The sequence below is a fragment of the Macrobrachium rosenbergii genome, chromosome 3 (assembly GCF_040412425.1).
Source record: "Macrobrachium rosenbergii isolate ZJJX-2024 chromosome 3, ASM4041242v1, whole genome shotgun sequence".
Lineage (NCBI taxonomy): Eukaryota > Metazoa > Arthropoda > Malacostraca > Decapoda > Palaemonidae > Macrobrachium > Macrobrachium rosenbergii.
The window spans coordinates 17,999,234-18,022,524 of NC_089743.1; the positions used below are offsets into that span (position 1 = coordinate 17,999,234).

The 23,291-nt window shown below is 37.0% G+C and overlaps 1 protein-coding gene across 1 annotated transcript in view; it reads left to right on the plus strand.

The window, feature by feature from the left end:
• Bruce (BIR repeat containing ubiquitin-conjugating enzyme) overlaps positions 1-23,291 on the plus strand; it is a 361,218-nt gene that overhangs the window by 191,041 nt on the left and 146,886 nt on the right. Inside the window, 5 exon segments of the mRNA XM_067128151.1 lie at positions 1,088-1,192; positions 9,336-9,603; positions 10,739-10,947; positions 16,290-16,476; positions 22,888-23,112. Coding sequence (XP_066984252.1) covers positions 1,088-1,192; positions 9,336-9,603; positions 10,739-10,947; positions 16,290-16,476; positions 22,888-23,112 — 994 coding nt within the window.

The window sequence follows — 23,291 nt, forward strand, 5'->3', positions numbered from 1 at the left end:
GAACAAATGACAAATTTTTAAAGTAATATGTATTTCTCCAAACATAGAAACCTGAGTTCTTTATATAAAGGGCCCATCATTTACCACCCCTCATTCTCTTACTTGGGCCAAAAGGTAAACTGCCTAGAATTGAATGCATGCCGACTTGGTGGGCGGTGCATCTGCTGCTACCATTGTTTGCTGTTACCATAACCACCTTGCAAAAGTGTAATGGCTGGATTTCCAGTTTGCTGAAAGTTAATTCCTTATGTAATGACGTCAGGTTTGTGTGTGAGGAAAAATACAAATTACTTTTAAAATTTGTCAATTTAACAACAAAATGATAATGAGTTTTTAATGAAAAATAAATATTATGTTATCCTAAACGTTATTACTCTACTACCATAATTACACTACCATTAAAATTTCTGAAAGGTTACCAAAAGATAAGGGTTGCTGTAAGCGCAACCGTAACTCAATGTTTACATTTCTCAGCTGGGCTGCATAGATAAAAGTTGATTTCATTGATATGGAATTATTCCTTGAATAGGCTATTTTTATGAAGATTGCCAATAGTATATAAGGTAAAAATGGTTTTATTACCTTTATTATCAGTTTATTTCATAATGTGAATCTTTTCATATATATCGGTAGTTATCACACCTAGTCAAGGCTAGCCTGCTGATAAACATCACTTAGGACACAAAAAAATAATACTTCACTTTAACAGATAGCTGGCTTTAACAGACAGCCTTCCCCCCCATATTAGTCTGTTAAAAAAGGTTTCAGTGTACTATATGTTTGTTCCATCATATTTCTTTGCTTTGTTGTGCCTCTCATTTTGGAAGGATTTTAAGGGGGTGTTAGCCCCATGAGTGCCCAAAAATTGGAAGATGTTGATATTTGATATTCACGCTGAAGTATGTTTCATTTTAGAATATTTTAGTTTTTTTTTTTTTTTCCAAACTAAGAAGACCCCCTGTGCCTTCTTCATACATATACAGTTAATTAGCTGTAAATGTCATCTTAACTTTTGGTATAAAAGTTAGTAATAAGTAATTTCGTTATGAGAGCTTTTTAATGGTTTTGTAATTCTTCTCTTTTTCAGTGTGGAATGGCGATATATGTTGTGACTGATGTTAATTTTGTACCTGCTTTACAAAAACTTTTGACTGGGTCTTGTGCCTCTGTCTCAGACATGAGAAGTGATGTGGTAAGTAATTTTTTTTTGTATTTTTCAATATGCTTGGTTAATTCAGTATCAAAGGCAACCAACAGAGCCATCATTAGAGGAAAGTATCCCAGGAGTCACACAAGTTACTGATGTTTTGAATAAACCTTAGCCAATTATGAGAGAATAAGGAGACTGTTTATATCAAAGGAAAGTAGAATCTTATACCTGTGGAAGGATTTATAAGTAAACATCAATACTTCAGAAAGCCTGGAGAACACTTGAGTTAGGTAGGGAATAGAAAGTTTGGACAGATAGTTAGAATGTGATACATTGCTATTTTTTAACAAGAACAGTGCCATGGTCTTATTAGATGACTTTGTCATTCCTCAGTTCCAGGAATACATCAGAAAATGGGGACCTCAGGAAAAAGAACGACTCAAAGGGTCAGGAACAATTTAGAAAAATCTCTTTATGTTCTGTTTTTAATCCTTAATCTTAAAAAATCATCAATAAATTGGAGAGCCCTGGTGGCACATGAGAAATTCCAGATACTTGGAATTCCAAAAATATGTTTTCATGCCAGTACTAGAGGCTTTGAGAGAGAATTTAGTGAGATGTTTATTGCTCTATGCTGGTGGATACGCAAATCCAGTTCACTGTAAGTTAGAGACAGAACATAAAGTGGTATGAGTTATGTTAAACTTTAAAAGAATCTCTAATATATGTATGTCATATAGACTTGTACACCAGTCTGCAGAAAATGATAAAGCCTGTACAGCAGTCTCAGCAATGTTATCAGAAATATTGCACATTCATTGTAGACAAGAACTTCACAGTAAATTGAAAATCAGGGGTGCAGATGGCAAAGATAAGCATTGTTGGTAGACAAACCAGTAAGGAGGATTAATTCCTTAGTTTTGGTATTTTTAAACTTGTGACCTTTTAGATTCCAGGATCACCCAAGCCCTGTTAGTGGCAAATCATACACTGACTGCCCCAGATCTCAGAAATATTGTTCTTTTGTCATTCTGTCATTCTGTATAAATGTATTTTTTTTATTATAATGCTGGTCATGATTTCGCTTTGAAGCCAAGTACTTTTGCTACATTGAAGTACAGTCACTACCCAACGTACGAACAGTTTACATTTCAGATGGCCATTCGTATCTTGAATTGTTCATGAGTTGTTTTTTTAACATCATTTTAGAGGTACCATACCCTTTACACCTATGTACAGTGTTACCCCGCTTTTTCACTCTTCATTTTTCCTCGCTTAATTTTGTCACATATTTTAGTGGAACATATCTTTCACTTTTCTGCGGGAACTTTCACTAATTCGTTAATTTTTTCTAGGGACTGTATCTCTAAAATTATCATTAATTTGTTTTTTTTCGTAGAGCAACACTATTTATTCACTAATTACTGTATTTTTTCATATTGTGTTCGTGACTAATACAGATTTTTATGATAAAAATGATTTACAGTGTACTTATACTGTACTACTGTATCTGTTAAGCTCATTCCAGGTTGGGCCCCAGACTGAACAATAGAGCATATTGTACAGTACCTAAAATATTCGCTAACTATTTTAATTTATTTTCCAGTAAAAGCAGACTGGAAAATAAAATGAAAACAATTAGTGAATATTTTAGATACTGTACAGTATGCTGTATCATCCAAAAACTCTTTACAGTAATATCATTTCAAATACAACTTACATTACCCTACAACTTACATGAGATTGTACACCTATGATGCTCAGTCTGGCCCCCAACCTGGAATGAGCTTAACAGATACAGTAGTATATGTACATTATAAGTACAGGCAGTCCCCGGTTAACGGCGGGCTGGGTTAACAGCGATTCGGTTTTAATGGGCTTGTCTAGCGACGAAAATCGGCAATTTTCGGTGCTGAAAATCACCGATTTCTGCTTATTGGCGCCGATACATACCTAACAGAGGTGCCGATAACTGAAAATTGGCGCTTTTCGGCGCCGATAACCCCCGAAAAAGTGCTGAAATCGCCGATTTACTGTTAGCCGCGATTTTCGGTTATCATCACACCCTCAGAAACGGAACCCCGCCGATAACTGGGGACTGCCTGTACATTGTAAATCATTTTTATCATAAAAATCTGTATTTAGTCACAAACATTACCTTTAAAAAGAGAGAGAGAGAATTGTACACTAATAATGAGTAAATAGTGTTGCTGTATGAAAAAGCGAATTAGTGATAATTTTAATTGTTTTTACCAATGCAAAAGGAAAATGGGACAACTTCAATACTATGAGAGAAAACAGCTATGCTTATGTATGTACAGGGGTAACTTGTTTAGTTCTCAAACATTCTGTAAGACAGATTTATTTAATTTGTATTAAACATTTTATACATATTTTGTTGTGTTTACTTTAAGAGTAATATTTTAAAATTAGTAAATCGTTGTTATAAGCGTTTTAGGGGGCATATATACTTAGGAGTAACAGTTGTGAAAGGGTATTAATCTAAGATGACTTAGTGTTTTTGGGATGATGGTTTGGGGTGTATTTTTGTTTGAATTGATGTTAAATTGTTGTAGTATAATAAAGTAAGGTATATTTTGTTTTAACTATTAAATTAGGCAGTGAACTTTTAAAATGGACAGTTATAATCATTTAAGTGGGGTATTTGGCAGGTATAAGTATTTTTAGAGGGGATTTTGCAATTCTGCGGTGGATTCTGGAACCTATCCCCGCGAAAAGTAGGGTGCACTGTAATTATGACATGAAGTCAGAAAGTTGTCCCATAGATACACAAGGTCAGTTTATTTTCAATGAAGACCTTCTGTGAAACTAAAAATTGTACAGTATGAAAAAGAAAGGTATTTGCCCATATAATCGTGTATCCCGATCTCATTTGTCTTGTAGTCCTTAAAATTTTGTCCCAAAACTTATTTCATCATATATTTTTTGTAGTGTGTGACACATTTTGGTAGATTATAGGAGACTATGCTTTCTATGCCTGTCCCAGCTTTGGTAGATGCCATTAATAACATATATCTAAATTAGGTTTTAACTAATGAATAGACCTATAAGCAAAAGTTCAGTAGGTTAAATGCAAATCTTCATATCTTCATACATTCAGACAAGGCTTAAAAAACTTGCGGCTTGTCTAAGAATTCGTTACTATTTCGTATATTTAGCAACCATTTACTCTGTTTGTGTGTAAGACACTGGCATGAACAACAGCAAGTACTAACATAAACAACTGAATCAAGAACCAGCTGTTTGCCTATGTTAGTTACTGTAGCTAACTTACATTTATTAAGCATTACATTACAGTTATCAACTTGTTAAAAACTTGCAGTTTTCAATGGTAATTTTCATTAATAAAAATAAAATAAAAGTTGCATTCATCCTTCACACAATAGAAAAGAAAGTGTTAAGAATGTATACCACCAAATTTAAGGTTGTAGCTGTGGCTGAAGAAACAATGTGCAGGCCAAAAATGCAACATCCAAAACTAACAAAAGCACACCTTTACTTCCTTTAATTTACTGTATTTATAAATAAAGTAAGTTAATTTTTTAAACCAAGCTTTGATAATTTACAAAAAATGTATTTCTGGAATATGTTTCAATTATCATTGAATGGCAGTGATGATTTCTGTGAAACACAATCAGTTGATGATCTTAAGAATGTAAACATCACCAGAATGCAGAGGGTGCACGATTGCTATGTTCATAAATTATAATATGATAATAATACAACAATTATACATGAAATATAATTGTGTATAGTAAGTATAGCAAGTTTTATTAAAATTATCATTATTCTCAATACAGATGTATTATTTGACTTGCCAATGGGTATCTGTCCTGTAACAACATTCATGTGCAGGTTAGAAATTAGGTTCTCAGAAAGTCACATGGTACATGAGTATATACAATAGGCAGAGTGTTTATAAGTAGGGTGGTGACTATATTAAAATTAGTCAAAAACAAAAGTCAGAATTATGGGTTGAAGTTAGCCAAAATATTTTTGTGGGTGATATCTTTAGACCCACTAGAATCTCAAGGGTTGTTAATGTGATGACATCCTTTAAATCTCAAAAGGTTAAGTGAATATTTTCCAAGTAGTATACCAAGGAAATGGACTAGAATGTGAAAGAGAATTACCAGAAGAAACAGGATAGAGGAAAATATGACTGTTGAAACAAACCAGTCCCCATGTCCAGATGGATTCCAGTCCATGTTAAGACAACTAAGCAATACTTATGTAACATTTTAAATCCTAATTAATATTTTAAATCATAAATATTAGGAATGTTCTCCATTCATATACAGAGCTGCTAGTAGAATCATATATTTTAGGGAGTTGGCAGGTGAGGTGGGTTTTCCCCATTATTGCCTGTAATGAGGAATATATGTGTACTTTATGTTTGAGAAATAGTGCCCATCCTCACTTTGTTTGATAACATTGATGGACAGAGGTGGTTTTTAACCAGACCTTGAATGTAGCATACACTTTTTACTCATTTCATTTCTTGGTGTATGTGGTAAAGTATCAGTGTTGGAGCACATTTTGATGAATTGGCCTTGGTGTTTTAATCAACAGCAGGGATATGTTTCCAGTGTATGTGCTTGGCTGATATTCTGGAAGATAAGAATGATGTTGTATCTCAGTTTTAAAGAAAGCATTTGTTTTAAAAAACCTATATATTCATAATTAGCCTCCTGTATAGAATGATGTTAAACATTCCCGAAGAGTAGGGAGAAGAAGGGCACCACTGCCCATGTGTAGTCTATAGTTCACCATTACTTGCAGTGCTGGATGTTTGGTGCTTTCCAAGTCTACATTGATTTCTTTTTCAGTTTTTATTATTATAGTTTTTATCCATTTCTTTATTATGCACTTTTTCATGCTCATGTATTCTGAAGAGTTTACTCATCCTGTCACTGATGGGAGTGAGGTTTGTGCTCTGGGCTCTGCATCTGCAGTTCCCTCTGGCCTGTACTGGGTTTTTTGGCATAAGTGATAGCACCTTCTTTCACCTTATTGGCCCAGCTTTTGTGATTTCTAATCTGGATGACATGGGAATAGTATGAATGGGTTTCCATTTTTAATGGTGAGTTTTCCTTTCAAGGGATATTTGAGAGGGGCATGAGATCTCATGTTGGTTTCTCCTCCATCCATTCATCAAAGTGGATCCCTCTTTTTCTTTAGAACTCTTGCTATGTTGAGTCTTGTCACCCTTTGAGCATTGGGATACATCTTTTGCAGGTTCACCTTCTCCTGCTCTATGAAAGTTCTGTTTGACTCTCCTGCTTCTCTGGTCACCCATTGGTTTGTTGCATGGATATTTTCAAGCTCTTTCTGGAGTGAAATTGGGTATGCCAGTCTCTTCATGCTGGTAATATGCCATTGGCTGTGATCTAGTTTCATTAGATCTTTCCTCTTCCATGTGTGTTTCTTGGTTCTGTACATTTGCTCCTAATTCTGCATGCTGTTGTACTTTTCTATGTCTTATCCAGTTTGCCCCAAGGGAGCCAAAGGGAGTTTTCGATAGTCTGTGGTAGATGTTGCGATGTTTCATTTCCTTAGCTCTTCCCTTCCATCTTTGGTATTTGCAGTCTTTCCCTTGGGTGCCTCAGCCTTGTTGTCAACTTCTGCTCCTATCACTTTTAGGGATTCTCTCTTTCTTGTCAAAGTGGTTGACCTTTCCCCATCGATTGTAGTTAGATTTTCATGGAGATGTTAATTAAGTGCCATTCCATTCTGTGTCTTTCTGGCAGTGGGAAGGATGAATAGATCTTGAAAGTTAGACTAAAAGCCAAGCACTGGGACATTTTCAACCTTTCAGTTCTGCAGAAAGTGATAAGAAGCAGTTTTAGTCTTTGGACAGTAATACAGATTCAGAAATAAAATGAGGTGAAGTATAGATGAAACTGGGTGAAAACTCCAGGTGCAATACAAAGTAAAAGTTTTAAGTTAGACTGCAGGACAGAAGAAACAAAGTGGGAATGGTGGAAAAGTAAATGGCTAAAAAGTGGGTGAAGCTAGGAACTAAAATGGATGCATTAGTAATGCCTTCAGTGTGTCATGTAAGATGTATTAAGGGCACTTCTCCCTACAGGATCTGCCATTTGGGCTGTGGAAAATTATGAAGTCTTGGGAGTCTTTTGATACTGAGTCTTGATTTCAAGTCTTTGTGATGGCTCTTCTCTTATTCTTCAGCTCATGATTTTTCCTTCTCTCACTGGAGATCACCTTTTCTTTTCCTCTTCCTAGAATTGATGATGGTTCTTGATGCTGGACTGAGTTTGTTAGGAGACCAGTTTGCATGATGTTCTCACTACTTTAGACCTAGGGACACATGTAAGCATGGCCCAATCTTATTGTTATAGGGAAATGGGCCAGTTGCCTCCATAGTTGCTTTGATGTTTGACACCATTGTTCTGCAACATGTCTTGGGAAGTTTTGGTTTTCTTGTTCTAGTCAAGGAAATGTTGCAGCTACGTGCATATATGTCTTGTGCAAGGGTTGCGGTCCTTTTAGTGATATCCTTATTGACAGCAGTTCTGTCTTAAGTTACAGAAGTAATTCTTGTACTCCAGCTGTTTCTGTGCTGTATTTGTTCTTGAAACTTTAACTGTGGTTGGAAAAACTGGTGTTCCCCTTGTTGGTAACCCTGAGTGGGATCATTTGGTCCGGGTAGATGTGTTACAAGGACAATTTTTGGCTCATCTTCCCAGACACTCTTGTCTTCCTAACCCCTTTTTGAGTGGCTGTGATAGACCGGTTCATTTATGTTTTGTCTTCTTTCCTAAATTGTGATTCAGGCTACATTCGACCCTCATTAAACCGAACCCCGTTAATCCGGGTATCAGACAGACACCGAAGGGGTCAGCCGATTTAAAATAATGTTCGACCACGATTTAAGATAGTTACTGTTCCTCTGCACGTTGTGTACTGTTTTCCTTTTTATTTACCAAAAGTAAATAAAAAAACCCTTCATCTTATTTTTATTTTATATACTATATTCTGTATTTATACTGTACTAAACTGAAATGCTAACAGTTTTGCCTATTTGCTGTCTGACTGGTAGCTCACTGAGCATTAACAGTTTTGCCTATTTGCTGCCTGACTGGTAGCTACAGTACGGTGCTTTGTACGTTTTTTAGGAAAGAAAAGACATGACAAAAGGTAAGCTTTACGAAGACAAAAGCTGAGTTACTGAACAATACTTGTGTTTACGTGGCAAATGACATGAGAGAGAGAGAGAGACAGAGAGGGAGAAAATTGCCAGTTCCCTCTATGCAGCGTAATTTGATCCTCGAGAGGTTAAAGAGAAGAATTTTTTTTTAAAGGTATGTCAATGCAGCATTAGTAAATATCTTCTGAAGCAAAAAAAAAATATTGACCTGGTGTAAGCAATGGAATCAAAGGAAAAAATTGGCAAAATGCTGGATGATCATATGTAGCGCTGGTTGTGACTTTCAATAAGTCTCAGACCTTGTATTCAGCCTGTTTGTGGTCTGTATGATAAGTTGCTGAAATGTTTGTATATGTTTAACTGTTTAACTGCACTGTAGATGCACCCTTAAAGTCCCAGAGTCTATTCATAACAGAAGTCACTTACTACAGCCTTACAATGTATTCTAAGCAAATTTGTAGAAGTTGACTGTTGTGATAAGTTTCACTTATCTTAAAACTGAGATCTAGCAATGTTTCAGAGTGCAGCATGCATTAAAGTGACAGGATTACCAGAAAGATATCATATACCACAATTCCCCATTAAATCTAATAAGTTCTGGAAACTGCAGGTTTAAATAATAAAATATTAACTGTTCCTATATTATGAACTCACTGTTCATGGATAAGCCATTGTGTCTTAAATATGTAACCATCTTATAAAAAAAATTCACATACACCTCAGATCAGCATTAGCAACATAGAAAATGAAATATGTGAAAAGAGGTTGAAAGACTTCAACATACTCAAATTATTCATTTGTTTAGGCTATTAAGAATATCAGTTATTGGTCAAGATATATACAGTATATGATATGCAAGGAGAAACACTGGGAATTAAACAATTAAAATATTGTACATTATTTATACAATTTCTTATCATTCTTAACTTAAAATTTGCAGTGTGTGTGTTTTTATTGTTGACAGTTCTTAAAGTCTGGGTTATTTCTTTCCAGGTTGGCAGTACTGTAACTGGGCTTTTAGAAGACCTATTGGTACGCTTGCGTGTCCGGTGCGATGTCATCAGCGTAACTAGTGGTCCGGGGTCGACTCTAAAACAGGCTCTTTTGAGCTTGGTGTCACGCTTATTAGAACCTCAGGGAGCTATTTCTTTAGCTATGGGTCCATTAGATGCTCAATGCTGTCTGTTAAGTACACTCTTGTCAATGCACTACGATGGACTGGAACGTATGCATATTCCTCTGTCCATTATAAGTTCAACTGGTAGGTATCCTCTTTTGTACAGACACTCCTCACCTAATGATCAAGCTCTTTTTCTCCAGCAGCCAGCAAACCATTATGTCAATAAGTGAGGCATCCCCTCCCCTCCCCCCATCTCTTCTGCCTCTGATGTTAATTGCTGATGGTAACAATTTAGCAAACAAAATAAAAAAATAAAATTTTAGTTTAAATGTACAAAATTATTTAAAAGTTTTTGTATTAGAATAAGATTTTAGCAAATTTAATGAAACAAAGTTACATAAATAATTGTGTTTTTATGAAAAGTTAATGTATTAGCTAGCCTGCATGTGTGTATGAGCACATGCTGTATGTATTTACTGTGCCTTTCCTTTCTTACATTTAACCAACAGTTTTGTTTGTAGTTTTCATTTTGTTTTCAAAATTAAGAACTAAAAAATTCATTTTCACCATGTGAGTTGGGAGTTGGGGGGAGGGACACCTGATTAGTGAAGATGGATGGTTGAGGAAATTTTAATGGCTGAGATGATGCTGTCATTATGAACCCATGTAGGAATAAGATCAGCTTAATCTGCACACCTGTGTGCATGGGAACAGCAGTAAAGTTGGTCTGATTGGCAGTTAAGCCTGTAGAGGTCTTTGTCTTCTGAAAAAGGAAAAAGAAAAAATGTCCATAGAAAATCCAAAAAAATACATAGTTATTTGTGACATGCTATATGAAAATGTAGAAAATCCTTAATATTTACTTGAGCCTAGGCAGTGTACATTATAGTTTGAAACCTTTGGTAAATATATAATGCAATATGTTTACTGATGAACTGAATTATATTAATCACATTTTATAAAGGGATAATAAAGTTTATCAAAGCTTTGAAGGAAATAACCATACACAGTTCAAGAGAGGAGGGTAAAGAGAAAGTCATTCATATGATTGCTACAGATCCTGAAGTTTACATTTACAGTTCTTGTACTGCATACAGTACCGATTGGCCTCTTAGCTGGTCTGAAGAGTGAGTGGTCATTAAACAGATTATTTGTTGTGTGGGGAGTGTCTGTAATATGATTTGTAAAATGAGGGTTAAATTGAAAAAAGAGAATGCTATATACAATAAGTGATGATTTAATTATGCTTTATATGCATGGTTCTTTTCTTTTACAGTTGTGTTAGTTCATAGTCATTTGGTGTCGAACGAGGGAGTTACTTATGGAGCCACAAACCAGACATCGACAATGCTTGGAGGACTCTTTGCCTCTGTATTGGGGTCAGATGGTCGACAGGGACCAACTCCATCTCGCTTGGCTTTGCTTTGTTCCCTCCTGAATTTGTCTCGTAAATTAGCACAAACAGCTCTTATAAATCCAGCACAGGTATGAGCCCATTTGTTGTCAGAGATGTGCAACAGTTACTTATGTATGAGTTCTCTTATAATGAAAATGAAAAGTGGATTTTTTTTTATAAAACATGGATTGTTTAGATAGATGCTAGTCATGACAGCAAAAGAATCTTTTGCCTATTCAATTTAGTTTAAAAAGCAACCCCAAGTAAAATTACATAGTAAAAGCTTTTTAAGTCTGCCCTTGGGGAGGGTAATTATTGGCTTTCTTAGATAGCTGTTTGTCATTATAGCAAAAGAATTTCCCCATTCAATATATCTTAAGTAAGTTGTACATTGATTTAGTATAAATTTTGTAACCCTGAACTTTGAAATGAAATAGTAGGTGGTTTTTATGATACATAATTGATATTACCCAGTTTTATTGCTATGTATAAAGTTATCCAGTACAGTATATGTTTGTGTACAGGTATAGGTTAATTTAAGGTAAGGAAGAGAATCTACGGAGGTAAGGAATCGATTATGATCTGAGGGTTTATAATGATACATGTTTAGGTAGATTTTACTTTCCTAATTAATTATTACTGCCTGTGTATAGCTGTTTGCTGTGGATGATTGTTGTTTGAAGTTTTTGGTGGTGAATAATGAGGCATCACATGTTCCATATGTGTTGTGGCCTACAGCAGTATCATCCTTAATATCATTTGGAAAAGTTACTGAAGCATTTTTTGTTTGGATGAAAGTAAAAGGAGAAGATAAAGTTGATTTCCAGTGCCTGAGAGGCTGACAAAAACTGCTTAGAAAATACGGAGACCAGAGTTTCCTAAAGAAGAAAGACTAATGCTACCATCTCGACATGCTATTAATATTCTAGAGGGTAGCTGGAGAAGCATCTTGAAGAGGATTGATGAAGAAGTAAAAGAGATAGGCATTTTGAAAGTCATCCTAAGAAGATAAGTGGCTAATTACAAATAGAATTGAGACAAACAGTGCAAACATGAAAAGATTATGTTCAGGGAATCCTTAAGATATCAAGTGGTCAGTATTGAATAAGCAGGAAAAGAATCACTGAAGATAAGCTGAAACTATGACTGTCAGGCATTTCCCCAACACATGGATGTGAGTTAAGAGAAGAATCCAAGGAATGACCAAATTATGTAGATGACTCAAAAGAGAAAACCTGAATTTGAATAAATGGAGTTGAATAATGTCTTATAGATCAACATCAGTGAAACTCCCCTGAGAGGGGGTTACAAGACAGGACAAAGCCAGGGATCTGGCAGGTCAGTTGCCAGACAATGGGACTAATAGGCCCCGATGTGGCTCCTGGACAGTGGGTAGTGGATTTCAAGGGAAATGGCTGAAGAGACACTGGTGCAGAACAACAATATAAGGAGGAGCTGTAAACTAGGGTAGAGGGGTGGAATTCTTCAAAGTGAAGAGTGAGGGTAACTGTATGGACAACCATCAAGACACTAATGCAGCAGAAGGCACCAAAATATGTCAAAGCACTGGAAGCATCAAACCCAGCAGACTTTGAAAATAATGTGGTGCCTGACCACATGAGATGCAGATAGGTTCCCAATGGCCACTGAGAATTGGAAGTAGAGGACACATTGTCCTGAGAATGGCGATGGTCAAGGGTATGTGAAGAATTGAGGTGTGGGACATATCAAAGAGTCTATATACATCATAGACACATAAACTGGGTCAAAAGAATGTCATTGAAGAAGGCATTTCATTGCCATCAACAGTGAAACAATGGGCAAGGTGGAAGGGTGACAAAACACAAAGGAGCTACCAGCTCAACAGAGTTCCAGATAGAGAACAATCAACTTTGCTGAGTGAATGAGGAGTAGAACCCGACATTGAAAGGTTACAGACCCCTCTCCAACGTTCCTGAAAAGAAAAATTCCCATTGAAGAGAGGCACCTCCATATTGTTCCCATGGTGTCCTTTTTTGGGGATAGAATGCAAGTAAAATTAGAGGAGAGGAAAAGGTACTATTATTTTCACAACAGGGAGATAATAAGGAGAGGAAGACACCCAAGTGTGAGGTAGAGACCCAGGAAGGAAGAGGCTCACACAAGAAACCTTGTAGGATGCATTGTATCCTGTGCAAGACTCAAGAAACAAAAACAAGACTGCTGCACAGCTGAAGAGGAAGAGACTGGAAGCACTAACCATCAAGCATTACAAAAAACACATGTTGCTTGCTGGAAGGGAGAAGCAGAATACAGTACTTTTGCAAGGGCATATTACTGAGGGTGCCTTGAAAATCTGTAGGCCCTATTATTCAAGCAATAGTTGAATATTTGCAATAATGATAACATTCTTTATTGAACACCATGAAAAGTTAGGGAAAGGTTAATGATAACAGTGAAAAATATTAATTTTGATAGTCCAAGAAATGTAAAAGTAGCAATAATTATAAAACTGAAATGGGGAGCAAGGCAACTGTTACTGTGAACAAAGCCAAAACGAAATCATTCTTTTCTGAAGGCTAGTAGAAGCATGAAGAAGATAAATCATATGTTAAAAAAGATTAACGCATATAATTCAAGAAATGAAAAATTGGAATAAGTAAACAGATGGTGTGCAAGATAGCTTTTTCTCTAAACAGAATGAAATACAGCAGTTCATTAAAAAAGAAAAATTCTTAGTTTGTATGCAAAGGAATATTCATTGAAAGACCAGGCTAGTAGTTCGGTAAGTAGAAATTAAGTGAACATTTTTCCCCCAAGGTTAGCACAAGCAGGAGGAGGTAACATAGCTCATTAAAAAGCATTATTTCATGTTGTATAAGAAGCAGGAAAAAAAATAGGCAACCATTATTCTGAAAAGGATATCAATTGGAAACCCATGTTTAGGCTACTGCTCATTATTTTTTTATAAATAGAAGTGTAAAGAACTGTAAGCTAAAAAAAAATGCACAGAAACCTGAGATATTAAATACGTTACTGAAAATATTGAAGTAATGGAAATTTTTGGTTAGGTCTAAGTAAGATTGAAAGATACTCATTCCAAACCAAGTCAGGATATGAATTGCTTTAAAAAGTAATTTATCAAGAGAAATAGAACATATTCATCCATCTTATGAGAGTGCTGACTGAAGCAAAAACCTGAGGAGGAATGTTCAACAAACCCTTAAACCAAAGGCGGCTCAGGAGGAATAAACATTTAAATTTTTCGCTAAATTTTTCGAGTCCTGGCTCCGCTATCGAAATAGCTCCACTTAGTGGGAATCAACATTAGTCTTCACTTAGATGAATGAAGTAGAAACACTACTGGCTTCTCTGATTCCCGTTGAAGGGCAAGTGATGAAGGAAGTAGAAACACAACTGGCTTCTCTGATCCCTGTCGAAGGACAAGTGCATGGAGGACACACACACAAGATTCTTCTTTTGGCCCAGGAGCTGAGCCTTCTTATAAATCTCCAAAAGTCCCACTTGAGCCCCCCCTCAGAAATCCTCTATTTGGGGATGACACTGAACTCTCGGGGTTTTCAGTTCTTCCGTCCCCCAAGAGGGTAACTAGCTGCTGTCAAACAATCCGGGAGTTTTCTAACCCAGTTGTCTTGTTCGGCTCAACAATAAATGAGTCTATTGGGGACTCTGGCTTCTATGGAAATGTTCATCAGAATGGGCAGATTGCAAGAAGACAGCCAAATATGAGAGTACTCCAGTTTTACCTGAAGGCCAGCTGGAACAAGAAGACACAGCCAGACAGTCAGGTTTTTCTGGTCACCCCGGAGATACAATCTGACCTGCAGTGGTGGCTGTCAGAAGAAAGACTGTTGAAAGGGAAGCCCCTTCATCCTCTGAACTCTGACCCAGACTTCTTTTCTGACGCCTCGGACATAGGTTGAGGAGCCCTGCTAAACAATCAAGAAGTTTTGGGGACATGGACTCCAGAACACCACAGTTTATATATCAATGTAAGAGAGCTGGAAGCAATTCAGCTTGGCCTTCAGAATTTTACGCACCTAGTCCGCAACAAGACAGTCGTTGTGCAAGCAGATGATACCATGGCTGTAGCTTACATCTGCAACAAGGTGTTACCCATTCCTTCCCTCTCTGTCAAGCCACAAGAGAATTACTGCTGTGAGCAGACCAAAACAAGTTACTCTTATCACTCACTTTACCCAATGAAAGTTGAATGTGGTGGCAGACGAGCTGAGCTGTCAAAGCAGGTCCTTCCCACCAAGTGGACCTTTGATCTCCTGATATGTGTAGACCTGTGGAAGATGTGGGACAAGCCATTGATGGTCCTGTTTGCCACCTCCAGAAACCATCGTCTTCCTCTGTTTTGCTTGCCAGCCCTGGATCCTCTTACATGGTCCACGGACGCCATGTTACAGGATTGGCTGAATCCGGACCGTTATGCTTTCCCACCCTTCAGCATGCTTAGAGAAGTACTGAACAAGTTTGAGACGCACCACAATGCAACCTTGGCCCTCATAGCCCCATTTTGGCCTCTGAGGGAGTGGTTCCCAGACCTCCTATGTCTGATGGTGGACTCTCTCAAGCAAATGCACAATATGTGTGTAGTCTACCTTAATGCCATGCATACATGTATGTGCAAATACACAGATATATACAAATTGAAAAATATATGTATGTACACTACATTACTGTACAGTATTAGGCACAGTACTATATTGCATGAAATGAACATCAATAAAAATGCTGTACCAGAGAGAGAAGTGGGGGCGATCTACAGTAAGTGCATAGTGTTTTGTAACTTCAGTTAAAACAAGTTGTCAAGTTGAACTGTACAGCACTGTATTCTATGTATTTTTAGAAGCAATTAAATTTGCTGACATATATCTGAAATTGAATAAATGAATAAATACTATATTTTAAACAATTAAAATATCAAAATACCTGTTAGGATAGGCTATAAATTATTTATAAGGAATTTCTGTTCACTAGAAGCTAAGTGAGTTGCTCCAGGTTACTGTATTGTGTTGGCTATTTATTAGTCTTTGTTACTTAGCAGAATTCGTTACTGGGAGAGGCATACTCCCAAACTGTCCTTTAAGCTTGGGTGTCCCTGTACCAGGATCAAGTTATTTCATATTTAGAGACACTTGATCCATGCCTTTGTGACATGAATAGTGTGTACCTTCTTGATTTTTCTTTGTATGTAAATGTGGCATTAATTAGTAAAACATTTTCATTGTTATTATTATGAAAATATACTGATGTGTGGGCGAATGTTTTGAAAACTTCTACAAAAAGGCTTTCAGTTTTAGTTTTGTACTTCAAAACTAACTTGTAAGTATGTGCACAAGAAAATGGGTTTAAAAAAAGTAATGTTATAAGTTCTTGGAAAACATTTTTATTGTTTTTATAGACTGCTTTGGTTTCACAGGTACGTGTAGGTGTAGCTAACTATGAGGCTCAGGAAAATTCAGGTGGGTCTTTAACAGACTCTAGCAAATTGGAGCAGCAACGTTCGGACACAAGTTCAAGTCAAACTGATGAGCACAAAGCAATGCATACTCCACAAACATGTTCACATGCTGCTCCAAATAGCATACCCTGCCTTGCAGATACAGGTAAGAGGACATGTCACTGTTAGGCAGAATGACCAAACAAGTGTTTTAATTGGTTAAGACTTTTCATTAGCTGAAATTTCTTTTGTTTTGGATGTATGAACCTTAATCATCTTTGAAAATATTAAATACTGCTGAGTAGAAAAATTTTTTTCTCAAATCCCTATGATGTCAGTTTTCAGAAGTCAAGCTGTAACAATGCTTCTTTCATTTGGAAATTTGATATTGTACTCGAATAAAACACCAGTAGAGTAGTCTCTCATTTATCCAGATTAATACATCCATGGCCTGCTAGGTATTGGAATAGTCTGAATACGGTGAAAAACCACTATGGTTGTAAAATGGTAAGTTCATACCCTTACTTCCCCTACCATGTCACTACACAGCACTGTGTGCATTACATATGCTTATAAACAACAAACAATAGATTCCATAGTTCTGAATAGATGTAAAACCATAAATACTTACCTTTTTTCCCATGTTTTGGAACTTGACATACATCCACCTCTTTTCCCATATTTTGTAACTTGGCATTCATCCATTCATTACTTATAGACAATACACAACATGTTAGGTACTGTACTATATGCACAGTACACCACCATATTGAAACGATGTAAAATGGTAAGTTCGTATCTTTTTTTCCCCTGTTTTGTTTCTTAGACATAGTGTCTATACAAAACATACTCTTACCTGTGAGCAATGCTTAAATTGTGTAAGTAGGCTGGACAATTAGAACTTGGGAGTAGAGTTTACAAGTCCTTCCCCTCCTCCAACACCATTGTCTCCTGTTCCTCGTCAAGTTCATAAAGTGGCAAACTGGTAGGAAGAGGCATTGAGGTGCGTAGAGGGCCTTCAAGAGGTGCAGAGATGAAACAGATTCCTTGCTGGAAGAATCTGGCACGTCACATCAACAAAGACTGCTGAAGTGTTTGCTTGTGTTTCTTAGCTGAAAGACCAAATTATTGAAGAAGTGGATAGTAATGGGTTTGGGCGTGTTGGGGGATGGGGGTCTGAAGAAGCTGCCAAGCATACTCTGATGAAAAGAAAGACAATTCTGCTTCTTAGTCACCAGGAACTGAATTTCTGTAGCTTCTTCAGCCAATGCCAAGGACCTTGCAGAACAACTGCTGTTGATGTTAGGGTTCTTGCAAAGCTTGATAAAGTTGTGCAAGATGTGCATTTCCCTGTGGGTTGGGGTTGGATGTGCAGTAGACTTATTGGTGTTGTCATCATCTTCAGGAGCTTCCACCTCCAGCTCACCAGTGGCAACTGCAGTAACTGTCTTGCTGTTGGATTTCAGCTGAAAGCCAGGATTACTACCATCATCATCTTGCTACTTTTATATGTCATCTTAGGGAATGTCGTCACCTTCACTTGCAAGTTAGTCACAAAAGTCATCATCTAAACTTAGGAATTTGATTAGGCTTTCCTCCCCCTTCAGGCTACAGTGTGCAAGTGGGCTTTTAGGTATGCAAAGTGATGTCCTTCCAAAGTCCTGCAAAGTTGTAGATGGTAGACTTCAGTAAGTACTTTTGAAGATAGAGCCCATTCCCCCGCCGTCCATTCCCCTGCCCATCCCATGTATCCAAGCTGTGCTCCGTCTCGTGCTGTCCTCGAACCCCACCATCATCTCCTCCAGAAGCTTCCTTTGGTATAATCATTTTGTTGCAAGTAACACCTTGGTCCATCAGTTGTATGGGTGCAGTTGTATTAGGAGGCAAAAACATGACCCTACTACACCCTTTGTCACCAGCCAACTGGGTTGTGGTAGGGAGCGTAGACACACTACCCACGAAAAGCAAAGCCTTTACCAACTGTCTAACAATGCCAAGTTCATTTGTTTGATGATGAATAACCTAACCAAGGTGGTTATGGAACCACCCTTCATCAAATGATACCAGATCACTGGAAGATTATCCTTTAACCCAGTCAGGGCATGTGGCTTCTTCACATATCGAACTTTGACTAGTTTGTAGGTATGTGTTGCTTCGAAAGCATTCAGCTGGGTAAGTTCTTTTCCTTCTCATCAGCCAAAGGGTTAGTTGGCAGGATCGACAGTATAGACCAGTTTCATCAGTGTTGGAGATTTGACTCAAAACAAGAGGAACAGGAGCTTCCTTTTTTTATCGAGTCTTTCAAATTCTATTGAAATTCTTCTATTCCCTCCGCAGAAGCACTCAAGGGTTTGCCTTAGGTGTTCTTGTAAGAAAGTCCATGAAACAGCCAACCCTCAGATGCCTTAAAGTCTGTAACCTAGTGGAAACCTGTGAACTACAAAGCATAGGCCTTTAGTCATGCACCTCATACAGGCACCCAAGCCAACCTCTGCTGAAAAAACCAGATCAAGAGTGATTGTTCAATCTGCTCATGGTGGTACTTGGCCATGACCTTGCAGGCCTCACTCCTAGATGTCTTCTGAGACTTGGCTGATTACTTCTTCAGCTTGTCCTTGGCAGTCTTGATATCCAGCAAGTTACACTGTGATGTAGCCAACTCTTGCCATGGTGCATGTCATCAACCAGCCAGCTTTGTTCTCATGATTTCCAGCTTCTGAAGTGCTAATGCCTGGCCCTCTTAGGAAGTAATGGGACCATACAGAACAGACACAGTACCAGCAACACTGCAGGTACAGCCACAAAAGCAAGAAAATTTTGTTAAAGCAATATGATAGAGGATCAGATGGATATCATTTAACATGCAGTTACTTAGAAATGACAGAGAACTGAAGGTAGGAGTGGAGCATGGAGTGGGCTTTGCCAGAAAGTGTGTTGGTATCATGATGCATATGCAAAAGTTTATAAAGAAATGAGTGCTTGCCCACCCACACACCTTCTCTCATACAGTGTTGTGATGATGTATTATTCAGGTGCTCAGAAATAATTTAGAGAGTAACATGTGGTTACTTGTTAAATGACAGTGCTTTTAAGCCAAACCCAATTGTAACAACCCCAACCAAAACCAACTTGTAACCATGACAACCAACCAACCAACCAACCAACCAACCAACCAACACACACACACACACACACACACACACACACACACACACACACACACACACACACACACACACACACACACACACACACACACACACACACACACACACACACACACACACACACACACACACACACACACACACACACACACAGTATTTTTTTCAATGTTAAGTATCTATTATAGGTGTGGCCATGCAATGTACTACCTTTCTCTTACCTGAGATAATTCTGCATCTAACAAGGGGGTGCCACACTTGTAACCAGATTGATAGAAGTCAATTTAAAGTTAATTTAACTGGACCTTAAGGGGAAATTAGTGTTTCACTTAAGTTATAATTACACAAATCAGAAGAAACATACACAGGAGCTTAAATCACCAGCTCCGTGGCACCATAGTTACTTTAGATAACAAAGCAAAATGATGCCACTAGCAAAGTAGATATGCTCTTAAAAAACCTCTACGGTTAAGTTAAAATTAATGAGGATCTTGCAGTATATGTACATCTGTGCTCAAATCTGAGGCGACATAATTCTTTTTGTATTGTCCAAAATTTCAGACTCAACACAACGTTGCCAGGTAGTGTTAAACTTTTTTTTTATTTCCAGTGTCATACATGGCAACAAGTTTGCGAATTCACAGCTAGGACTATTTTCCTATGGTTATATAAATATGATCCCTTTTATGCACTGGTATAATTCATAACCTTTGTGATTTGAACAGATTTTTTCTTTACATTGCAAGCTCAAAGTACGTTGTGATAAGGTTAGCGGTGCCGTCAATGACGGCGTGCGTAACATGCTACTAGGGCTGGTCAGCGTAACTACCTCTTCAGCATTATAACAGTAGACCTAATAAGCTCAACAATTATAATAACATTTTCAAAATAGGAAGATGAATTACAAGTTTTCCTTGAATGTTTTAGGCTGTGTTTGAGCTGCCTATATGTTGCAAAATGATTTATAGGCCTAAAAAAATAATCTAAGTCTTCTGAGGTGTAATCTCTGTTACTAAAGAATTTATTTTTAGAGAATTACCTGTTCTTTGAGGAATAAAAGATGATGATTTTAGTTATATGGAGGAGATGGCTATTAATCGAAATATCTATTAGCATTAATGTCAAGGCCTATGGAACACTTGTTTTTTTAACTGGCTTAAAATATTACTTTCTTAAAAAGCATTCTGCTCGCTTGTAGTGTATAATTTATTCATTCATAAGGTAACTTAAAGTGCAAGAATGTGTAGATAACTTCATATGCTTTCTGGCCAGAAATTGTTAATATAGAGATGTGAATGCTAAGTGTAATGTATTTATAATAAGAAATCTAGGAACAAAATCTGGGCTTTAACAAAAGAATAATTGCATAGGCAAATGTTTTGCTATTAAGCCATAAATTTTGTAGTGGTTAAGAAATATAACTTAAATCATTTTATTTTTGTGAAAATCCAAATATTTCTTTAAAATAAATAAAATAAAGTAAATGGTTTCAAGATAATTTCATTGTTGCTACTCATTGTGACGTAGACCTGTGTTACACCAACAGTAGGCCCGTCACTTTAATGGTTGCATCACACATGCTCCACTCACCCAATGATATCTGTGGATGCATTGTACTTTTGCATATACTTATTTACATTTTTTCAGCATTGAGGCATAAAAATAATCAAATAGGACTACTCTATTTAAAATTTGATGGTTGCATTTGAAGCAGTATTAATGTTTTGACAAATTTTTTCATTTTTTTTTTTTTATTTAACATTTGAACTGAGGTTTGATGATGACTTTTTTTGTCAAATGCATCAGCGATGAGTGAACGAAATTTTGAAAATGTTTTGTAACTGTTTTTCTGAAAGTTGGCTACAAGTGATATTTTCTTACAGTTTTGAAATATACGACAGATTTCATTCTTATGAAACATACTATGACCTTATTATATGAAATAATTGTGTTTTCACATTGAAAAAATGGATATATATGTTAGGTTGCCAGTTCGTGAATTTTTTACGAAATCCTATGCATTCATGTTGTATTACGTAAGTGCATAGCTGTACAGTAAATAAATTAATCTTCAGATTTCAAATCTTGAAGGACTCTTCTCAAAGTTGGTAGTTGAGGGGCAGAGGCACCGTGGGAACAGGCTAGTACGCAGCAACACGATCATCTATTCTGCAATACAGAACAGCATTATCACTTTGATTGTTACAGCAAATAAAAAAATTTTCACCTTGGGTATGCTGAAGGCTGAGAGGGAGAACCATTCAAATCAAAATGGTATGCAAACTGGATAAATGCTTATGTTTTACGTTACACAAGAAAAGATTACATCAATTCGCTTAGGCTCTTAAGGAGGTTGCAAGGGAATGAATAATAAGAGCAATTGAAATACAGTAAAAGCATGTGTGATGAACAACTTCCAAATCCACACTTTACCTTAGTCCGTGGATGAGACGTCTTGAGAGTAAGCCAGACTTGTCTTTGAATAAGGGGTTTTATGGTGGGATCGGATCTGTTCAGCACAACAAAAGTGACTGTGTATGAGAATGGGGAGGGGGTTGGCAGAGAGCCACCCGACAAGCAGCCTGTCTGTGTAGCTGGCATGTCATGAACTGAACTCTTGCCTCCTGCCTGACCTCCTTATATGCCCCTGGTTCCTGCCTTTTCTCCAGCTGGCTGGCTTGGGTCAACCTTGATTTGTCTCAATCATTGGTTTTTCAGTTCATCTCACATTGTTGTTTTGTAACTTCCCAGTGTTTACATTCATGTTTCATAAGCTTCATCAGCAAAAATACCTTGATTTTTCACTTTTATGAATGTATATCTTGCAATACAATAATCTTGCATATGCAAAAGAGAAAGAGGGAGAGAGAACATTTGATACTGCACTGAAAAGTCTCCCCTACACACAGACACATACACACACACACACCCATTTTCCCTTTTTCTCCTATCATTCTCTTGGTGTTTTGTCATAATTTTCATTGTATATGTTCAGTTGACTCTTTGATGATTATCAGTGAGTCTGCATGAGAGAAAAAATCAGATATTCTTCCAAAAAATTATGTGCATCAAGTGTTTCCCAGTAACCTTGAAAACTGTTGTTTCATGGATCGAATAGGTTGAAGTTTCCACAATACAAGAATTTCGATTAAAGAATAAACCACTGAAACATTATAAGCAGGCCTGAGCATGAGCAGTGGGGGCCTCTTTGTCATAATGGTACAAGTTGGTGTGTTAATGGGTTTGTATTGAGAAAATGAGGTTTACATTATAAAACCAATTTTTTTATGCATCTTCATTCTTTGGGTTTTTATTTTGAATTGAGCCACAAAGATAGCCTCCTTCATTCTATTATGTCTTTGCTATAGCCCATTTTGTAGAGAATTATGTTAAAGTTGCTGTTTCCTTTGCAGTATTACAAAATTCAGAAACTATGCAGTTCCTACTTAAGTCTCTTGTTGCCTGCGAGGGAAACAGTGTCTCTCTGTTGCTGGGAGCTGTGAGTGGAGAAGTATCAGAAAAATTTGGCCTTGGAGAAACCCTTACAGATGCCCTTTATCAGCTCCTCCTCACGCTTAATGCCAAGGCTACAACACCAGATCTCATCTTGACACCCATTGTGTCTTTTATAACTCCAGGTACTGAGTTTTTTATGTATGTTCTTGGTGAAATTCAGTCATTTAAAGTGTTTTAGTAGCAAGGTTAATTCAAAGAGAGTAATTGAAGCCTCCTTTTGATTCATTGTTTACCTAATATTACATTTTATATGAATATTCAAAAGAGAGGCATTTGTGAATTAAGGCATATATTATTTACT